The sequence below is a fragment of the Eretmochelys imbricata genome, chromosome 25 (genome assembly GCF_965152235.1).
Source record: "Eretmochelys imbricata isolate rEreImb1 chromosome 25, rEreImb1.hap1, whole genome shotgun sequence".
Taxonomy (NCBI): domain Eukaryota; kingdom Metazoa; phylum Chordata; order Testudines; family Cheloniidae; genus Eretmochelys; species Eretmochelys imbricata.
In genome coordinates this window covers 2,422,069-2,438,414 of record NC_135596.1, presented here as the reverse complement: position 1 = coordinate 2,438,414, position 16,346 = coordinate 2,422,069, and the positions used below count along the sequence as shown (strand labels likewise).

Sequence of the window (16,346 nt, the reverse complement as noted above, 5' to 3'; positions counted from 1 at the left end):
AGAGCTGTGTGGAGCTGGGGCCGGTTCCCAAGTGTGTGCAGCGTGGTTCCTCTCCTCCTTGCCCCCCAGCTGGTTCCACGGGAAGATCTCTGGTGTGGAGGCCGTGCAGGCCCTCCAGCCCCCTGAGGACGGGCTCTTCCTGGTGCGGGAGTCCATCCGGCACCCCGGGGACTACGTGCTGTGCGTCAGCTTCGGCAAGGAGGTCATCCACTACCGTGTCATCTACCAGGAGAACTGTCTGAGCATCGACGCCTCTGTCTGCTTCTACAACCTCATTGACATGATTGAGGTCAGCAGGACACCTACCCAGGGTCCCAGCCCCCCGTGGCAACTGGGCAGGCACAGCTCCCTGGAGTCAATAGGGGGCTCCACTAGGCAAAAAAATGAACCAGAGCAAAAGCATCAGGCCCAACAGCACCCGGGCTCCTGGGCTGCATAAGAGCCTAGACAGGAAGGTGGCTGGATAGACAGGCGGCTGCCCCTCCCCATCTTCTCTGTTCCCGAGCAGCACGGCTCTGTCAGCCCTGAGTGATCCACTCGCATAAAGCAGCGGCTAAAACCGCATGATCTAAATATAGAGCCGCTGCTGAAACCCTGCGGAAGGAAGTGGAGTCAGCTATTTCTAATAGTCACCCTCTGGCCTTCTGCATCGCCTCCCAGCCCAGCGCTGCTGACTTCCAAATTTGGGGAATAAACCCTGCCCTGGGAAGCAGGGACGTATTTTTATCCCCACCTAACAGGCAGAGAAACTGAGGCACAGAGACAGGGAACTGCCCTACTTCTGGTTGCACAGTGACTCAGCCACAGAGCTGGGAATAGAACCCAGGAGTCCTAACTCCCTCCAAGAGCTGGAAATATCCCTCAGGAGTCCCTTGTGCCAATCCTGAGCCCTCCCAGGAGATGGAGCTCAGAGGGGGAGGGGTTCCCATTGCCTATGCCCAGTCCCACCAGGTGGCAGGGAGCATATCTCCATTGATAGATGGGCACAGGGCAGATTCAGTGACTTGCCCAAGCGCACCAGTGGCTGAGCCAGGAATCAAACCCCGGTCTCCTGCACCCCTGGCCAAGGCCCTGTTGGCCAGGCCATTCTTCCTGCTCTGGGTTCGAGGACTTGGTAGGGACTTGGCAATTGCTTCTGGGGCTGAGAGGGTGGCAGCGCATTCCCAGGGGTGGGGGTGGGGGGCTAGGAGAGGAGCTGTCCTGGCTGTTAGAGAACCCCCTAACGGTCACTTTGAGATGAGCTTGTCCCTGCTCCCTTTCACCATCACTGGGGCCTGCTGCGTGTGCACACACGCACACAGGGTCTCAACAGCGCCCCCTGCAGGAAATGGGAGGGAGCAGTCCAGACACCCTCTCCTCCGACTCCGGCACAAGAAGCCCTCCAGCTTCATTGCAGAGTGGGGAGGGTGGCACAATGCTAGGATGGTGTGGGACCCGCTGGGCTGCCTGTCCTGCTCAATCTGGCGGGTCTCAGCAGCTGCTCCCAGTGGCAGAAGCACCCTGGGTAGGGCTGACGTGACCCTGTGATGTAGGGTGCAGCGGACTTACTGGGCAGCAGCTGTGAGCCTAAGTAACTCTGTCTGTCTGTCTGCAGCACTATATGAACGACCAGGGAGCCATCTGTACCAAGCTGGTAAAACCGAAACCAAAGCCCGGGATGAAGTCTGCTGAGGAGGAGCTGGCCAAGGGTATGAAGAATCTGTCTGCAAACTGCAGGGGTGGGGGATGAAAGGGGATGGGGACACTAGGGCAAGTGGCCGCGACTTTGTGGGGGAAGGTAAAATCCCCACGGTCCAACGTTCTCGAGCGACAGAGCTGGGAGCTCGGGCCAAGGAATCCTATTGCTAGGGCTGAGCTGAGTGGAGCTTATGGGGTATGAAACTCGCACTCAACTCACAGAGGGGCCTCGGCAGCTCAATGGGGGTCAGGCTCGACACTTGGGGGGAAGACCCAGCCCTGCGACTTGTAACCAGCCAGTCTCCTCTCGCATGCAGCCGGCTGGTTACTGAAACTGCAGCACCTCAAACTGGGAGACAAGATTGGGGAAGGAGAATTTGGAGGTGAGCGCTCGGGTCGGTCCAGGGAGTGGGTGGATCCTGAGATGGCATGAGGCCCTGCCCACCAGTGCATGGAAAGAGCTCTGGGGAGCAGGCTGGAGGCTGAGTCCAGAGAGGGGCCAGCCGGGCAGTGCCAGGCACACCCCCTTGCTCCCATCAGCATGCCCTGTGGGAGCCATGGGTGGCAAAGCAGGGAGGGTCTGCTCGGCCTTGGCCTCGCGGCTGGGATGGACTGGGGCAGATAGTTGTCATGGGGACATGCAAACCAGGCCCCTAGGAGCCACCCCATGATGCCCCCCCCCCCCCGGCTCACTCCCAGGCTGGACTCGCCCTTGGAGTCACACCCCAACCTCTTTCCCTTCACCTCTTCCAGATGTGGATGGGCCCTCCCTGCCCCAGACCCTGCTTCTGTTTCCCCCTTGCCGGGGTGGGGCCACCCTCTTGGCACCTGACCACCCTCTCTCCCCACCCCACAGCCGTCCTGCAGGCAGAGTACCTGGGGCAGAAAGTGGCCGTGAAGAACATCAGGTGCGACGTCACCGCCCAGGCCTTTCTCGCTGAGACCGCTGCCATGACGTAAGTGAGCCAGGAGGCTGGGCAGGCGCTCCCTACCCTGCCCCCAGAGGTCTGCAGGATTCCCCCGCGGGCAGGGAGCAGGGGCACGGGCAGCCTGCAGGGGATGACTGAGCATGCAGGGATTTTGCTGGAGCGGGTGCGCGGGAGACGGAGAACAGGCCGACAGGACAGACTTGTGCTGGTAAAGCCGTGTTGCTCAGGGTGTGATCTCTGAGCCCCTGGGCGAAGCCGCTGTACCAGGAGAGCTTATCTAACCGGGGACTGGAATAAGCTACGCTGGTGAAAGCGTGGTTTGGCCAGTGTGAGTGGCATCTGCACTAGGCACGCTTTGCTGGTCTAGCACCATGGCTCTCAACCTTCCCAGACTACTGTACCCCTTTCCGGAGCCTGAGGCCCGAGCCCCCCACCTCCCAGGGCTGAAGCATGTAACTTAGCTTCATAGGGCCCCCTGTGATGTGAGGCCCCAGGCAACTGCCCTGTTGGCCAAGTCCTAACGCTTGCCTTCACTTGCAACCCCCCTAAAGCTGTCCCGTGACCCGCTGTGGGTCCTGATGCTCAGGTTGAGAAACACTGATCTAGATGAGTTGACACTGCCTCCTGGAAGACCTCTGTGTACCCCCAGGGGTACGTGTACCCCTGGTTGAGAACCACTGGGCTAGCACAAGGGTGTAGCTAGACCAGCAAACATGCCTAGTGAAGAGCTGGCATTCCTCTGTGAGACTGGGAGCTGTGTGTGTTTGTGAGAGAGATTGTGTGTTTTCATAATGAACCTCAGTAATAATTACTAATCATAGAATATCAGGGTTGGAAGGGATCTCAGGAGGTCAACTAGTCCAAACCCCTGCTCAAAGCAGGACCAATCCCCAACTAAATCATCCCAGCCAGGGCTTTGTCAAGCCTGACCTTAAAAATATCTAAGGAAGGAGATTCCACCACCTCCCTAGGTAACACATTCCAGTGTTTCACCACCCTCCTAGTGAAAAAGTTTTTCCTAATATCCAACCTAAACCTCCCCCACTGCAACTTGAGACCATTACTCCTCGTTCTGTCATCTGCTACCACTGAGAACAGTCTAGATGCATCCTCTTTGGAACCCCCCTTTCAGGTAGTTGAAAGCAGCTGTCAAATCCCCCCTCATTCTTCTCTTCTGCAGACTAAACAATCCCAGTTCCCTCAGCCTCTCCTCATAAGTCATGTGTTCCAGTCCCCTAAACATTTTTGTTGCCCTCCGCTGGACTCTTTCCAGTTTTTCCACATCCTTCTTGTAGTGTGGGGCCCAAAACTGGACACAGTACTCTAGATGAGGCCTCACCAATGTCGAATAGAGGGGGACGATCATGTCCCTTGATCTGCTCGCTATGCCCCTACTTATACATCCCAAAATGCCATTGGCCTTCTTGGCAACAAGGGCACACTGCTGACTCATATCCAGCTTCTCGTCCACTGTCACCCCTAGGTCCTTTTCTGCAGAACTGCTGCCTAGCCATTCGGTCCCTAGTGCCACAAGTACTCCTTTTCTTTTTGCGAATACAGACTAACACGGCTGTTACTCTGAAACCGGTTCCTAGTCTGTAGCGGTGCATTGGGTTCTTCCGTCCTAAGTGCAGGACCCTGCACTTATCCTTATTGAACCTCATCAGATTTCTTTTGGCCCAATCCTCCAATTTGTCTAGGTCCCTCTGTATCCTATCCCTGCCCTCCAGCGTATCTACCACTCCTCCCAGTTTGGTATCATCTGCAAATTTGCTGAGAGTGCAATCCACACCATCCTCCAGATCATTTATGAAGATATTGAACAAAACCGGCCCCAGGACTGACCCCTGGGGCACTCCACTTGACACCGGCTGCCAACTAGACATGGAGCCATTGATCACTACCCGTTTCAATATTAATAATTTATTATTCGGACTCCTTTTTAGCATTATACTGTGGTGGTCTCCAGCCAGCCAGAGCCCCCTGATGAGGGCACTGGACAAACATGTAGTGAGGGACAGCCTCTGCCCTGAGGAGAAAGCTTGCTAGACAAATTCAGACTAGCAATAAGGCATCCCCTTAGCACAGTGGGGTTAGCGAAGCATTGGAATAACTTGCCAAGGATGCGGCAGACTCTCCACCTCCTGCAGTCTTTAAATCAAGACTGGATGTGTCTTTCTAGAAGACCCACTCTAGCTCAACCACAAGTTGTGGGCTGGATGCAGGACTCATTGGGTGAGGCTCTCAGGCCTGTGCTCTACGGTCCCTTCTGGCCGTAAGATCTGTGACTGTAGGATTAGGGTTCCCAGGTGTCTGGTTTTCAACCAGAATGCCGGGTCGAAAAGGGACCCTGGCGGCTCCAGTCGGCACCACCGACTGGGCTGTTAAAAGCCCGGTCAGCAGCACAGCGGGGGCCCAGGGCTAAGGCAGGCTTCCTACCTGCCCTGGCTCCACGCTGCTCTCGCAAGCAGCCACCAGGTTCTTGTAGCCCCTGTGTGCTGGGGTAATCAGGGAGGCTCTGTGCTGCGCGCTGCCCCCACCCCGCGTATCAGCTCCACAGCTCTCATTGGCTGGGAAGGCCAAGGGCACTGTGCAGAGCCGTCTGACTGCCCATGCACCTGAAGGCTGCAGGGACCTGATGGCTGCTTCCTCGGAGCCGTGGTAAGTGCCTCCGGGACACCGCACCACCATCCCTGGACCCCAACTCCCTGGCCCAGCCCAGAGCCACTTCCTGCACCCCAAACCCCTCATCCCCAGTGCCAGCCCAGAGCCCGTTTCCCCTCCCACAGCCCAACCCCCTGCCCTAGCCTCGTGAAAGTGAGTGAGGGTGAGGAAGAGTGAGCGACGGAGGGGGGGGATGGAGTGAGTGGGGGGCGGACCCCCAGAGTAGGGGCGGGGCATGGGCAGGGCCTCAGAGAAGGGGCAGGGCAGGGTGTTCGGTTTTGTGTGATTAGAAAGTTGGCAGCCCTACTGTAGGAAGAGCTCTGAGTGTAAGAGACAAGCCCTAGCAGGGGGATGAGAGCAGCAGGGAGCTATGGTGGGACCTGCTGACAAGTTCTCCACGTGGGGGTGGGGGCTGGGGGGTAATAGAACAAACAGGGTCTTTCCCTACAGATTAGCTATGTGCCCACTGCCAAGCTGGTAGGAGCAGCAGAGCAGTTGGGGGGGGGGGTGGCCTGCAGGGGCCACAGCAGAGTGGGTTGGAGGAGGGGAAGTGGTGGCTTTGCAGGTTTCGGCTGGCAGCTTGTCCTCCTGTGAGAGGGAAGGCCCAGGGTGTGTGCTGGGGAGCCGGGCGATGGAGCCTGTGTCCCCCTTCCAATGCTGGCAGAGCAGACAGGTGAGCTTGCACGACAACAATGGGGGTGGGTAAATTGGGGAGGGCTCTGATGGCTAGGACAAGGGGTTCAGGTATCCCCAGTGCCAGGCAGCTTCGCCCAAGTGGGGCCCCCCACAAGCATTAGCAGCTTGTGTGGCTTCCCCTGCAAGGTGCACCGCTTGGCAGAATGTCTGGGCCCTTTAACAACCCAGAGCTGGCCCGGTGTTGAGAGTTCAGCAGTTAGTCAGGGCAATGCCGCGTCGCCTTTCCTACCTTTGTGTGCAGGACAGTGACAGGGTTATCCCTAACTAGGGAGAGACATCTGGGAGGTTTGCTGGGCCTGGTGTCTTCTGACTTAACAACTGCGTGTGGGTTCCCTTTAACAACACCTTGAGCCTGAAAAATACTCACTCCACAAAGAACAAGGGCTGCAGCCAGGGCCCTGTGAGCTGCAAAGTTCGCCCGCAGTGCAGAATAAGGCTCCAGCAGCTCAGCTTTTGATTTGTGTGTGTAATGCTGACAGCCCCGGTCGGCAGGATCGAACTGGGGACCTCTGGAGCTTAGTATATGAGCCTCGACTGCACGAGCTGACAGCCACCCGGCTGTTAGCTAAGGGTATATAGCAGCCTCATTTTATCTCTCTCTCTAAGTGGTCCCTGTGCCACTGGATGGGACAGAACCCCACACTCAGGGAGTGTGTGGGTTACATGTGTTCCTGTGTCCCCCTCCCTCGCAGGCCAGGGGCTGGGTGTGTGTTTGTGTGTGTACACATGTGCGTTCCCTGTGTCCACCTCCCTCGCAGGAGGGGCTCTGTGTGTGTGTGTGTATTCCCCAGGCCCCCCTCCCTTGCAGGCCAGGGGCTGTGTGTGTGTGTGTGGGGGGGGGTGTTTCCCTGTGTCCCTCTCCCTCACAGGACAGGGGCTGGGTGCGTGTTTGTGTGTGTGTACACATGTGCGTTCCCTGTGTCCACCTCCCTCGCAGGCCAGGGGCTGTGTGTGTGTGTGGGGGGGGGGGGGGAAGGGGGTGTTTCCCTGTGTCCCTCTCCCTCGCAGGAGGGGCTCTGTGTGTGTATGGGTGTGTGTGTGTGTGTATTCCCCAGGTCCCCCTCCCTTGCAGGCCAGGGGCTGTGTGTGTGGGGGTGGGGGAAGGGGTGTTTCCCTGTGTCCCTCTCCCTCACAGGAGGGGCTCTGTGTGTGTATGGGTGTGTGTGTGTATTCCCCAGGCCCCCTCCCTTGCAGGCCAGGGGCTGTGTGTGTGTGGGGGGGGGGGGGGGTGTTTCCCTGTGTCCCTCTCCCTCACAGGCCAGGTGCTCTCTCAGTGTGGGTGCCACGTGTAGTTAGAGCCCACCCCTCTGGCCCGGCCCTTGATGTGGCCATTCCCTCCTCCAGGAAGGTCCATCACAAAAACCTGGTGCTGCTGCTGGGCGTGATCCTGCACAACGGCCTCTACATCGTCATGGAGTTCATGAGCAAGGTGAGAGCATCGCAGGCTCTGCTGCATCAGAGCAAACCAGGGCCCCCGACCAGCCCTTTCCACCAGAGACGCCCTCCCCCGGGCACTCGGGCTGGGGCCTGGTCTGTTGAGCCATTCACGGCTAGGCCGCAGGGTCAGATCTGGCCTGGTTCAGCAGTGACTGGAAACCCTCCGTCTCTGGGAAGATGGCGGGTCCCAGGACGGCTTGCAGGGAATAGGCCCTGTTGCAAACCCAACCCCTGCTGAGAGGCCAGGGACCGACTGGGCCATGGAGACCGTTCTTCCAGCTAGTCCTGCAGGTGGGATCAGGGAGGAGGCATGGGTGGCGGGCGGCGCTAGCCTGGCTGGTGGGCCAGAGGGCTCCTGTCATCGGGGCTGGCCGTGCATTCCTTGGGGCTAATGCAAGAGGTGACAGCTCCAGCCGCCCTTGGGTTCTGATAAGTGTTTCTCTCTCCTCTGGCAGGGGAACCTGGTCAACTTCCTGAGGACACGGGGCAGATCAGTCCTCCAGCCCAAGCAGCTCATCCAGTTTTCCCTGTGAGTCCTGCACCTTTCCTGCACTGTGATCTGGATGCTCCCAGCAGGGGATAATTCTGTCCTTGCAGTCAGGACAAGCCTTGTCTAAGGCCACCCTCATCACAGGTGGCCCCTTTCCATCCCCTCTGTCCCCTAAAGGATCTAAAGCGCTTCACATTTTGCTCCCCTTGGGAGGCAGGCCCCAGCCATTGTCCCCACGTCACAAAGGGAAAGTGATTTGCCCAAGGCCACGCAGTGAGTCAGTGGTGGAGCTGGGACCAGGATCCAGGAATCCTGAGTCCCAGTCCCCTGCCCTGCACAGGTCAGAGGCTGGGGTTAGGTTATGCTCTGATTCAGGCTGCGCAGAGATGGCATGCCCAGGCAGGCTGCAGCAAACATTTGTCCTCTTTAGTGAGGGGCTAAGTGCACGTCTGTGGCTGAGAGGTGTGGAGATGGGCACTGAATATGGATGATCTCTTCTCCCCCCATGCACCTTGGTTTTGGCTGCCCATGCCGTGCAGGGACGTCGCCCAGGGGATGGACTACCTGGAGTCCAAGAAGTTGGTGCACAGGGACCTTGCCGCCCGCAACATCCTGATCTCAGAGGAGAACGTGGCCAAAGTGAGTGACTTCGGCTTGGCCAAGGTGGACCCGAAAGGCACAGACGCCACCAAGCTGCCAGTCAAGTGGACGGCTCCGGAGGCCCTGAAACACAATGTGAGTGAGGGGGAGGGGACTAGCAGGGCCACCCAGCCCAGCCTTCCGCAGGGCTCCCGCCCTTCACATCATCTTGGCCAAGTGAGATTTGTCACAGGCCGTGACGCCCGCATCTGACCCTGGTACAGCAACATGCCCGCGCAGCTGCCTGTCTCCCAACCCAGCCACGCATCTCCCTGTGTCTGAGCGTCCCCGATGCTGCCTCGCTGGGTTCGTCTCAGTGCATTCTGGGAGAATCCGGCATTCCAGGCCGCTGTCCCTTTGTGCCTCAGCAGGGGGTGAAGTGCCCAGGGACACATGCGTAGAGTGGCACCAGCGTGGCAATGCATCCTGGGATTGCTAGTGCACAGAGAACAGGGAGCAAGGCGGAGCTGCCAAACCAGTTACAAACCTCTGGCAGAGCGACCCCCGCTGGGGTGCCGTGGGGATGAGCCCTGCATCAGCCACGTGCATGGGCACAGCCCTGTGTGGAGCCAGCTGTGTCACATCTGGTTACAGACCCAGATCCAGTTACACTAGAGACAGGGCTGAGGGGATTCATAGAATCCTAGAACATCAGGGTTGGAAGGGACCTCAGGAGGTCATCTAGTCCAACCCCCTGCTCAAAGCAGGACCAATCCCCAATTTTTGCCCCAGATCCCTAAATGGCCCCCTCAAGGATTGAACTCACAACCCTGGGTTTAGCAGGCCAATGCTCAATTCTCTGCAAAGGGCCCATCCCCCAGTGCGTGGCCTTGCCACGCTCCCGGGAGCACCCAGAAATGGGGCTAGGCCGTTCACCGGGTGGGATACAGCTCCTGCCCCATCCCTGGCCTGTGTCACCAGCCCTGCGTGGCTTTGTGACTACCTGCTGCAGCGTTACCTTCCTCACATTCCCTGCAGAAATTCTCGGCCAAGTCGGATGTCTGGAGCTATGGGATCCTCCTGTGGGAAGTGTTCTCCTACGGCCGGGCGCCCTACTCCAAGATGGTGAGTGCTCCCCATGGGGAGGGGCTGGCTGACTCCTGCCACCCCTGGGCTAAGGCCTGGACGGCACAAGGCTCCAGTTAAACCAGATTTCTCAGGTCTTGCTAATGCCAAGCGCCTGAGCGTGGGGGAAGCATGGGAGCACCAGTGCCCTGGAGAGCAGCTGTTCCATGGGGCATGGAAATCATGGGGAGCAGTGGTGCAGCAGGAGTGTCTGTGTCACAGGGGGAGATGGGGGCTCGAGGGTGAGTGAGAGCACACAGACAGAGGTGGGCAGGATTTAGCACTGCCCTGGGTGGTGATGGGGTGGATCATGGCGTTACTCTGCAGAAAGGCCCCAGGATGCATGCAGAAAGGGAGCCGGGGAACTCACAGCAGGTCTCTCTCTCTCTCTCCCCACAAGACTCTGAAGGAAGTGACGGAGATGGTGGAGAAGGGGTACCGGATGGAGGCCCCTGAGGAATGCCCACCCTCCGTCTACACTCTGATGAAGACCTGCTGGGAGATAGAGCCAGGGAAGCGGCCTTCCTTCAAGAAGCTCACCGAGAAGCTGCAGAAGGAGCTGAAGCACATAGGGGACAGTTAGCCCTGGGGGCTCCTGCTTCCAGGGCCGAAACAGCGCAGGGGCTGGCAGGCTCCATGCAGCCTCTTCTGGGGGTTCTTGGCCTGGGTCACCCCTGCCTGACACACCAGGGCACCACACCTGGGACCGGAAACACGCCACAGCACAGAGCTGCCAGGGCTGGTCCTGCTGCTGCACTGGGTCTGTGCTGCCTTGCCAGGCAGTGAAGATGGGGATGGGACCTGACCTCCTCCTCCGACTCTGTGTGCCTGCACCAGGCTGAGAGACTGGTTCCAAGGGGCCGTATTTACCCTGGCAGCCTTAGCATGTCCCTGCCACAAGCACAGCTCTCCGAGAGCGTGTACTGGCTGGGACTAGACTGGCATGGGTGCCTCATGGGTACATGTACGCTGGTGCGCGTTCTGAACCATACCTGGCAGGTTTCTGATTTGTTCAGGATGAGTCTGGTCAGATGGCCCCATGGATCACAGTCTGGTGACCACATGCCCCCCTGTCCACTCACCACTAACCACAGCTCAGAGACGGCTTGGAGGAGTGCGTCCCATTGCGCGGAGCCAGCAGCACCCTCCTGGGTGCTCGAGCACGTGAGCCCTGGACACTCCTGGGTGTCTCCATCCCATGCTAACCTCTTCAATCAGTGCAAGTGGCCCATTGCCTGTCTGAGAAAGGTTCAGCGTTTCTTCAGCGTAGCCAGGCCATCTCCAGGGCCCAGGGCTGGGGCTGGGGCTGAGGCGAGGGAAGGGTGGGGGAGAGGAAGTGCTGCTCCCCAGCTCTTGGCCCCTGGACTCAGCTCTCCGGAGTTTATTTCCAAGTGTTTCCCTCGTGTTTTAGTGATTGAAAATGTGGCCGCAGCACAAAATGAAGAGAGTTCCACTGTCCTCAGCCTGGCGTGTGTGTCATTCACCAGGACCAGCTGGGATTTGGCAAAATTCACCAACATGGCTTCAGCCAAAATAGCTCAGCAGCTTCATGGCTAAAGGCATTGCTGTAACAAGGGATGCCTGATTGGGTGTCAGGCCCGGCCTTTGCCCCAGTTTCCCTTTGTGGAGGTCTTCAGCCAGACTCTTGTAAGTCAAGTGTCTCAGCCCTTGCTACCTGGTGTTCCCTCCAGCCTGTTCCTCTTTAGGCTTCTGCCCCTCGCTGCAGGCAGCTCCAGCTAGGCATGGCTCGCTCTCACCGAGCTGCCAGTTGGCCTGTAGGGTGTTGCCTGATCCCAGACCTGACACCTGGATGGCAGCCAATTAGTTGCAGCGTGGGCTGGCCTTTGCCCCACCTGCAACAGTCATTTGGATGAGCCCGTGAGGAACGTGGATTCTTTGCTTGAGATGCTGTCACAACCGCCCCTCCCACACACACACACAAGTGCAGGCAGTGGGCACATATCCACACCTAACGTACATACACAGCAGCACACACCAAGCCACATGGATACACCCTCGTACATAGAATCATAGAAGATTGGGGTTGGAAGAGACCTTAGGAGGTCATCTAGTCTAACCCCCTGCTCAAAGCCTTCCTCTGCAGCGTGGGGCACGGGTCACTTGCTGGAGGAGTCTCTGCACCTTGAAGTCTTTAAACCATGAGTTGAGGACTTCAGTAGCTCAGACATAAGTTAGGGGGTTGTTACAGGAGTTGGTGGGTGAGATTCCGTGACCTGTGTTGTGCAGGAGGTCAGACTAGATGATCATAATGGTCCCTTCTGACCTTAAAGTCTATGATTCTATGAAAGCAGGACCAACACCAACTAAATCATCCCAGCCAGGGCTTTGTCAAGCCGGGCCTTAAAAACCTCAAAGGATGGAGATTCCACCACCTCCCTAGGTAACCCATTCCAGTGCTTCACCACCCTCCTAGTGAAATAGTTTTTCCTAATATCCAACTTAAATCTCCCCCACTGTAGCGTGAGACCATTGCTCCTTGTTCTGTCATCTGCCACCACTGAGAACAGCTGAGCTCCATCCTCTTCGGAACCCCCCTTCAGGTAGTTGAAGGCTGCTATCAAATCCCCCCCCACCCCCCACTTCTCTTCTGCAAACTAAATAAGCCCAGTTCCCTCAGCCTCTCCTCGTACGTCATGTGCCCCAGTCCCCTAATCATTTTCGTTGCCCTCTGCTGGACTCTCTCCAATTTGTCCACATCCCTTCTGTAGTGGGGAGACTAAAACTGGATGCAATACTCCAGGTGTGGCCTCACCAGTGCCGAATAGAGGGGAATAATCACTTCCCTCGGTCTGCTGGCAATGCCCCTACTAATGCAGCCCAATATGCATGCAAACATACAGGAACAGGCATATACACCCATATATGCATGCACCACGTGGACACATGGACACTTGCAAAGATGGACCTTTGGTCTGACCCAGTATGGCCATTCTTATGTTCTTAAAAATGCATGGTATGTATATATACATGCTCACACATGAATGTTCCTACACACGTGTGCCCAGGCAAACACTCGTGTGTGCACACATTGGAAACATGGCCATGTTCACAGTGCCGGTCTCCTGAGCCATGTGAGCTGGGAAAGAAAGAAATCCCGGGGAGGAGCCCCCACCCCCACTGGAGCAGCCCTAGAAGCTGGTTCTGCAGCAGCTCCCACAAATGGGGTGTGACCAGGCATCAGGTGGCTTTGGCTGGCCATTCTTGCCCCTTTGCTTACTGGCTGCTGGCTCTGACCCCTCTCACCCAGGCTCACCCCCCCACCCCCTGCATGCTTCCTGCCTACCTTCCCTCCCTCCTCTCCCCATCCCAATCTCCTTCTGTGGCCCTGCTCCCGCCCCTGGTCTCCCCAGTTAGCCAATCCCAGCCCTCCCCACAGCACTAAACCCCACCAAAAGGGTTAAACTAACACACCCTGGCACCAAGTGAGGTTTGCACCCCTCACTTTGCTGTCTGTGCATCGGTTACATCCTTCCCCCAGGTTGGGCTGGGCTAGTCCATGGCAAGGACGATCTATTACTCTGTCTGCGTCCCACTCGGCACAGTGGGGTCCCATCCTATAATAAATGTAAATAATAATAATGTACATACACCTGCTGACACTAGTGTGTGCACACACTAACAACCCTCTAACACTAGCGTGCAAACACACACCTGATGCTAGCATGGACACACCTGCTGACACTAGTTGCACTTTCACACACCTGCTGACACTAGTGCACTCACACACAACACACACATCCACTCTCGCTAATGCATTCCCTCTGACACTAACACGCACAGCTGCTGACGCTCGTGCACACACCCACCTGCTCTCACTAGCATGCATTCCCTCTGGCACTATCATTCACTAGCACACGCTCAGTCTATAGCTAGTTAAACTTCCCCTGGCTGGAAACTTCACTTAAGATTTGACCCTCCCAGGATGGGATTTTCCCTCACGGGGCCCCAAACCCTCTCCAAAATGTTTCCACCTCCGTACCTGAAGTGGGGGGTGATAGTGCCACAAAGCACCCCCAAGGCAGTGGGGGTAGGGCGTGTGCTCTGGGTTTCCCATCCCTCCCAGCACAGACCCTTCCCCTGACACCTGATGATGCTTAGCTCATTCCCGAGCCCTGCAGGGCCCTGTGCTGAGCCGCCCTGGGTGCCAGCTGGAGTGCAAGGTGCACTGAAAATGCAGCTACCTCTGCCATCCCCCACCCCTGCCGTTTAGAGCTGATTTGAAAATTGGGTAATATTTTGGTGGGGAGAATTGTGAATTCCCTCCCCTCCCCTCCCCCACTTTTTGTTAAATCAGGATTTTGAGGCCCGTCTCCCAGCGGCACTGATTGCAGGCTCTGCGCTGGTGAGTTCGTGTTGCTCTGTCCCGGCTGCTCCTGAGCCACAGCGGAGAGGAGTCTATTGCACCCCACGTAGGGCATACCAACAGCACACACTTTTAGCTCTGCTGGTGCCCAGTTCAGCCCTGGGTGTTGGCCCAGACGATGGCCGTCACACCCACTCGAGTGACTGGTACTCACTGGCATGTGCAGCGTTCACAGCTGCTCCCGTGGGATTTTCATGGGGCACAGGCCTTGTGCGCTCTCTCTGCACAGGAGAAAACAGTTTATTACATGCGCCAGTGGGTACAGGCAGCAAACAGGCCAATGTGTCTGCCCTGGATGCACGAAATCTCCCCGTGGTGGAGAACATGGTGGAAATCCATCCGTGTGTGGCACTTACCTGGCCTCAGTCACTACAGTATCCAAACCCCTCACAGCCTTTGATGGATTCACCTCCCACCCCCCCTTTGATGTGCTGTGATCCTGGTACCAATGGGGAACTGAGGCACAGAGAAACCAGGAGCACGGTTTAGACATTGAAGGGCTAGATCCACAAAGGGATGCAGGTGTAGGCATCAGGAAATCCCGCTCTCTGAGCCCTGCAGGCGGCTGGATCCCTCTCTCCCCTCCCCCAGCTGCCAGAGAGCTCCACGCAGGGGGGAAGACAGGTGGTGAAGTGCCTGTTTTACCTGTGGGGCCTGAACCGTTGGCCACACAGAGGGGCCACCACGCTGCACACAAACCAAGAGGCGGTGGAGGAGGAACTGCCTTTAGCCCGGTAGTTCAGTACTCGCTTTGGGGGTGGGAGCTGCCTTTATCCCTAAGTTAAGTGCTCGCTGTGATGTTCCCCTCTGGTGTTATCGGGGCCAGTGATCTGCTAGCTCCAATCCTTGACTCTGGGAGCCAGCTTTACCCTGCTCTGCTGTGAGAACCCCCACTCCTGGGCTGGTCACACACAGCCTCTGGCATGTCAGCTGCTCCTTGGATTGTGCAACTGAATGACACTAGCCAATATCTCCGGTCCCAGACACAACCCAAGAAACCTCAGTCTTGCAGTGTCTAGTTATGCCTGCTGGACGCTGCAAGCTTATATGAGTTCATCAATTTAACAAAGAAATTGATATGTACCAGGTTTGTTATCCCAAGGGGAATCTCTGACACACTTCAAACCAAACACACGGCTTCAGGTAGAATAAACAAACAGATTTATCAATTACGAAAATAAATTTTAAGTGATTAGAAGTCAAAGCACAACAAGTCAGATTTGGTGAAATGAAATAAAAGCAAAACACATTCTAAGCTGATCTTAACACTTTCAATGTCCTTACAAACTTAGATGCTTCTCACCACAGGCTGGCTCTCTAATCAGGCTCTCCCCTTTGATCAGTGGTTCAGTCCCTTGGTGGTGATGGTCATAGGCACCAACTTTCCCCGGCGCCGGTGGGTGCTTGCACCCCACTGCCCCTGGCCCCGCCTCTACCTTTTCCCTGCCTTGGCCCCACCCCCATTACATCCCCTTTCCCCCAAAGTCCTCACCTCAACTCCACCCCCTCCCTGCCCCTGTTGGACCCCTCCTCAAATCCTTGCCCCAGCCCCGCCTTTTCATAGAATCATAGAACATCAGAGTTGGAAGGGACCCCAGGAGGTCATCTAGTCCAATCCCCTGCTCAAGGCAGGACCAATCCCCCATTTTTGCCCCAGATCCCTAAATGGCTCCCTCAAGGATTGAACTCACAACCCGGGGTTTAGCTGGCCAATGCTCAAACCACTGAGCTATTCCTCTGTCTCTTCCCCGAGTGCGCCGCGTTCCCCCTCCTCCCTGCCACTTGAAACAGCTGGTTCATGGTGCAAGCGCTGGGAGCTGGGGGGAAAGCAGGCACATGGCGCGCTCGCGGAGGAGGTGGCGGCGGAGCGGAGGTGAGCTGGAGCTGGGGGTGGGGCGGGGTGGGGCAGGGAGCTGTCATTGGGTGCAGAGCACCCACCAATTTTTCTCCACGGGTGCTCCAGCCCCGAAGCACCCATGGAGTCAGCGCCTATGGTGTTGGTGTCTGTAGGTGGAAGAGAGAGAGCAGGGCAAAATATCTCTCCCTTTTATCATGTCCTTTCTTCCTGTCAGAAACATACAGCTAAGGGTAGCATAAAATCCCTCCTTTATCTGTAAGGGGTTAAGAAGCTCAAATAACCTGGCTGGCACCTGACCAAAAGGACCAAAAAGGGAAGAAAATCCTTTCAAATCTGTGGCGGGAAGTTTTGTTTGTGGGGTCTTTTGTTGTTCTCTCCAGAACAAACAGAGACCAGGGCAGGAAAAACACATCTCCTAAAACCCTACCTGAAATAAGCATCTAAGATTACAAATTGTAAGTGATAACAAGGAAAGGTGTTAGATTATCTTTTGTTTTAGCCTGTGAA

The 16,346-nt window shown here is 56.9% G+C and overlaps 1 protein-coding gene across 3 annotated transcripts in view; it reads left to right on the top strand.

Moving 5' to 3' along the window:
* The window catches only part of MATK (megakaryocyte-associated tyrosine kinase), a 32,691-nt gene extending 16,832 nt beyond the window's left edge, over positions 1-15,859 (top strand). For 2 of the 3 annotated variants that reach the window (XM_077842185.1, XM_077842184.1), the window contains exons 6-14: positions 70-289; positions 1,595-1,688; positions 1,995-2,060; positions 2,534-2,633; positions 7,311-7,395; positions 7,859-7,932; positions 8,433-8,628; positions 9,511-9,597; positions 9,998-15,859. In XM_077842185.1, coding sequence (XP_077698311.1) covers positions 70-289; positions 1,595-1,688; positions 1,995-2,060; positions 2,534-2,633; positions 7,311-7,395; positions 7,859-7,932; positions 8,433-8,628; positions 9,511-9,597; positions 9,998-10,180 — 1,105 coding nt within the window. In that variant the 3' untranslated portion in view covers positions 10,181-15,859. The remainder of the gene's footprint in view (positions 1-69; positions 290-1,594; positions 1,689-1,994; positions 2,061-2,533; positions 2,634-7,310; positions 7,396-7,858; positions 7,933-8,432; positions 8,629-9,510; positions 9,598-9,997) is intronic. The other variant, XM_077842186.1, reaches the window with a different exon arrangement.
* Positions 15,860-16,346: the final 487 nt, after the last annotated feature.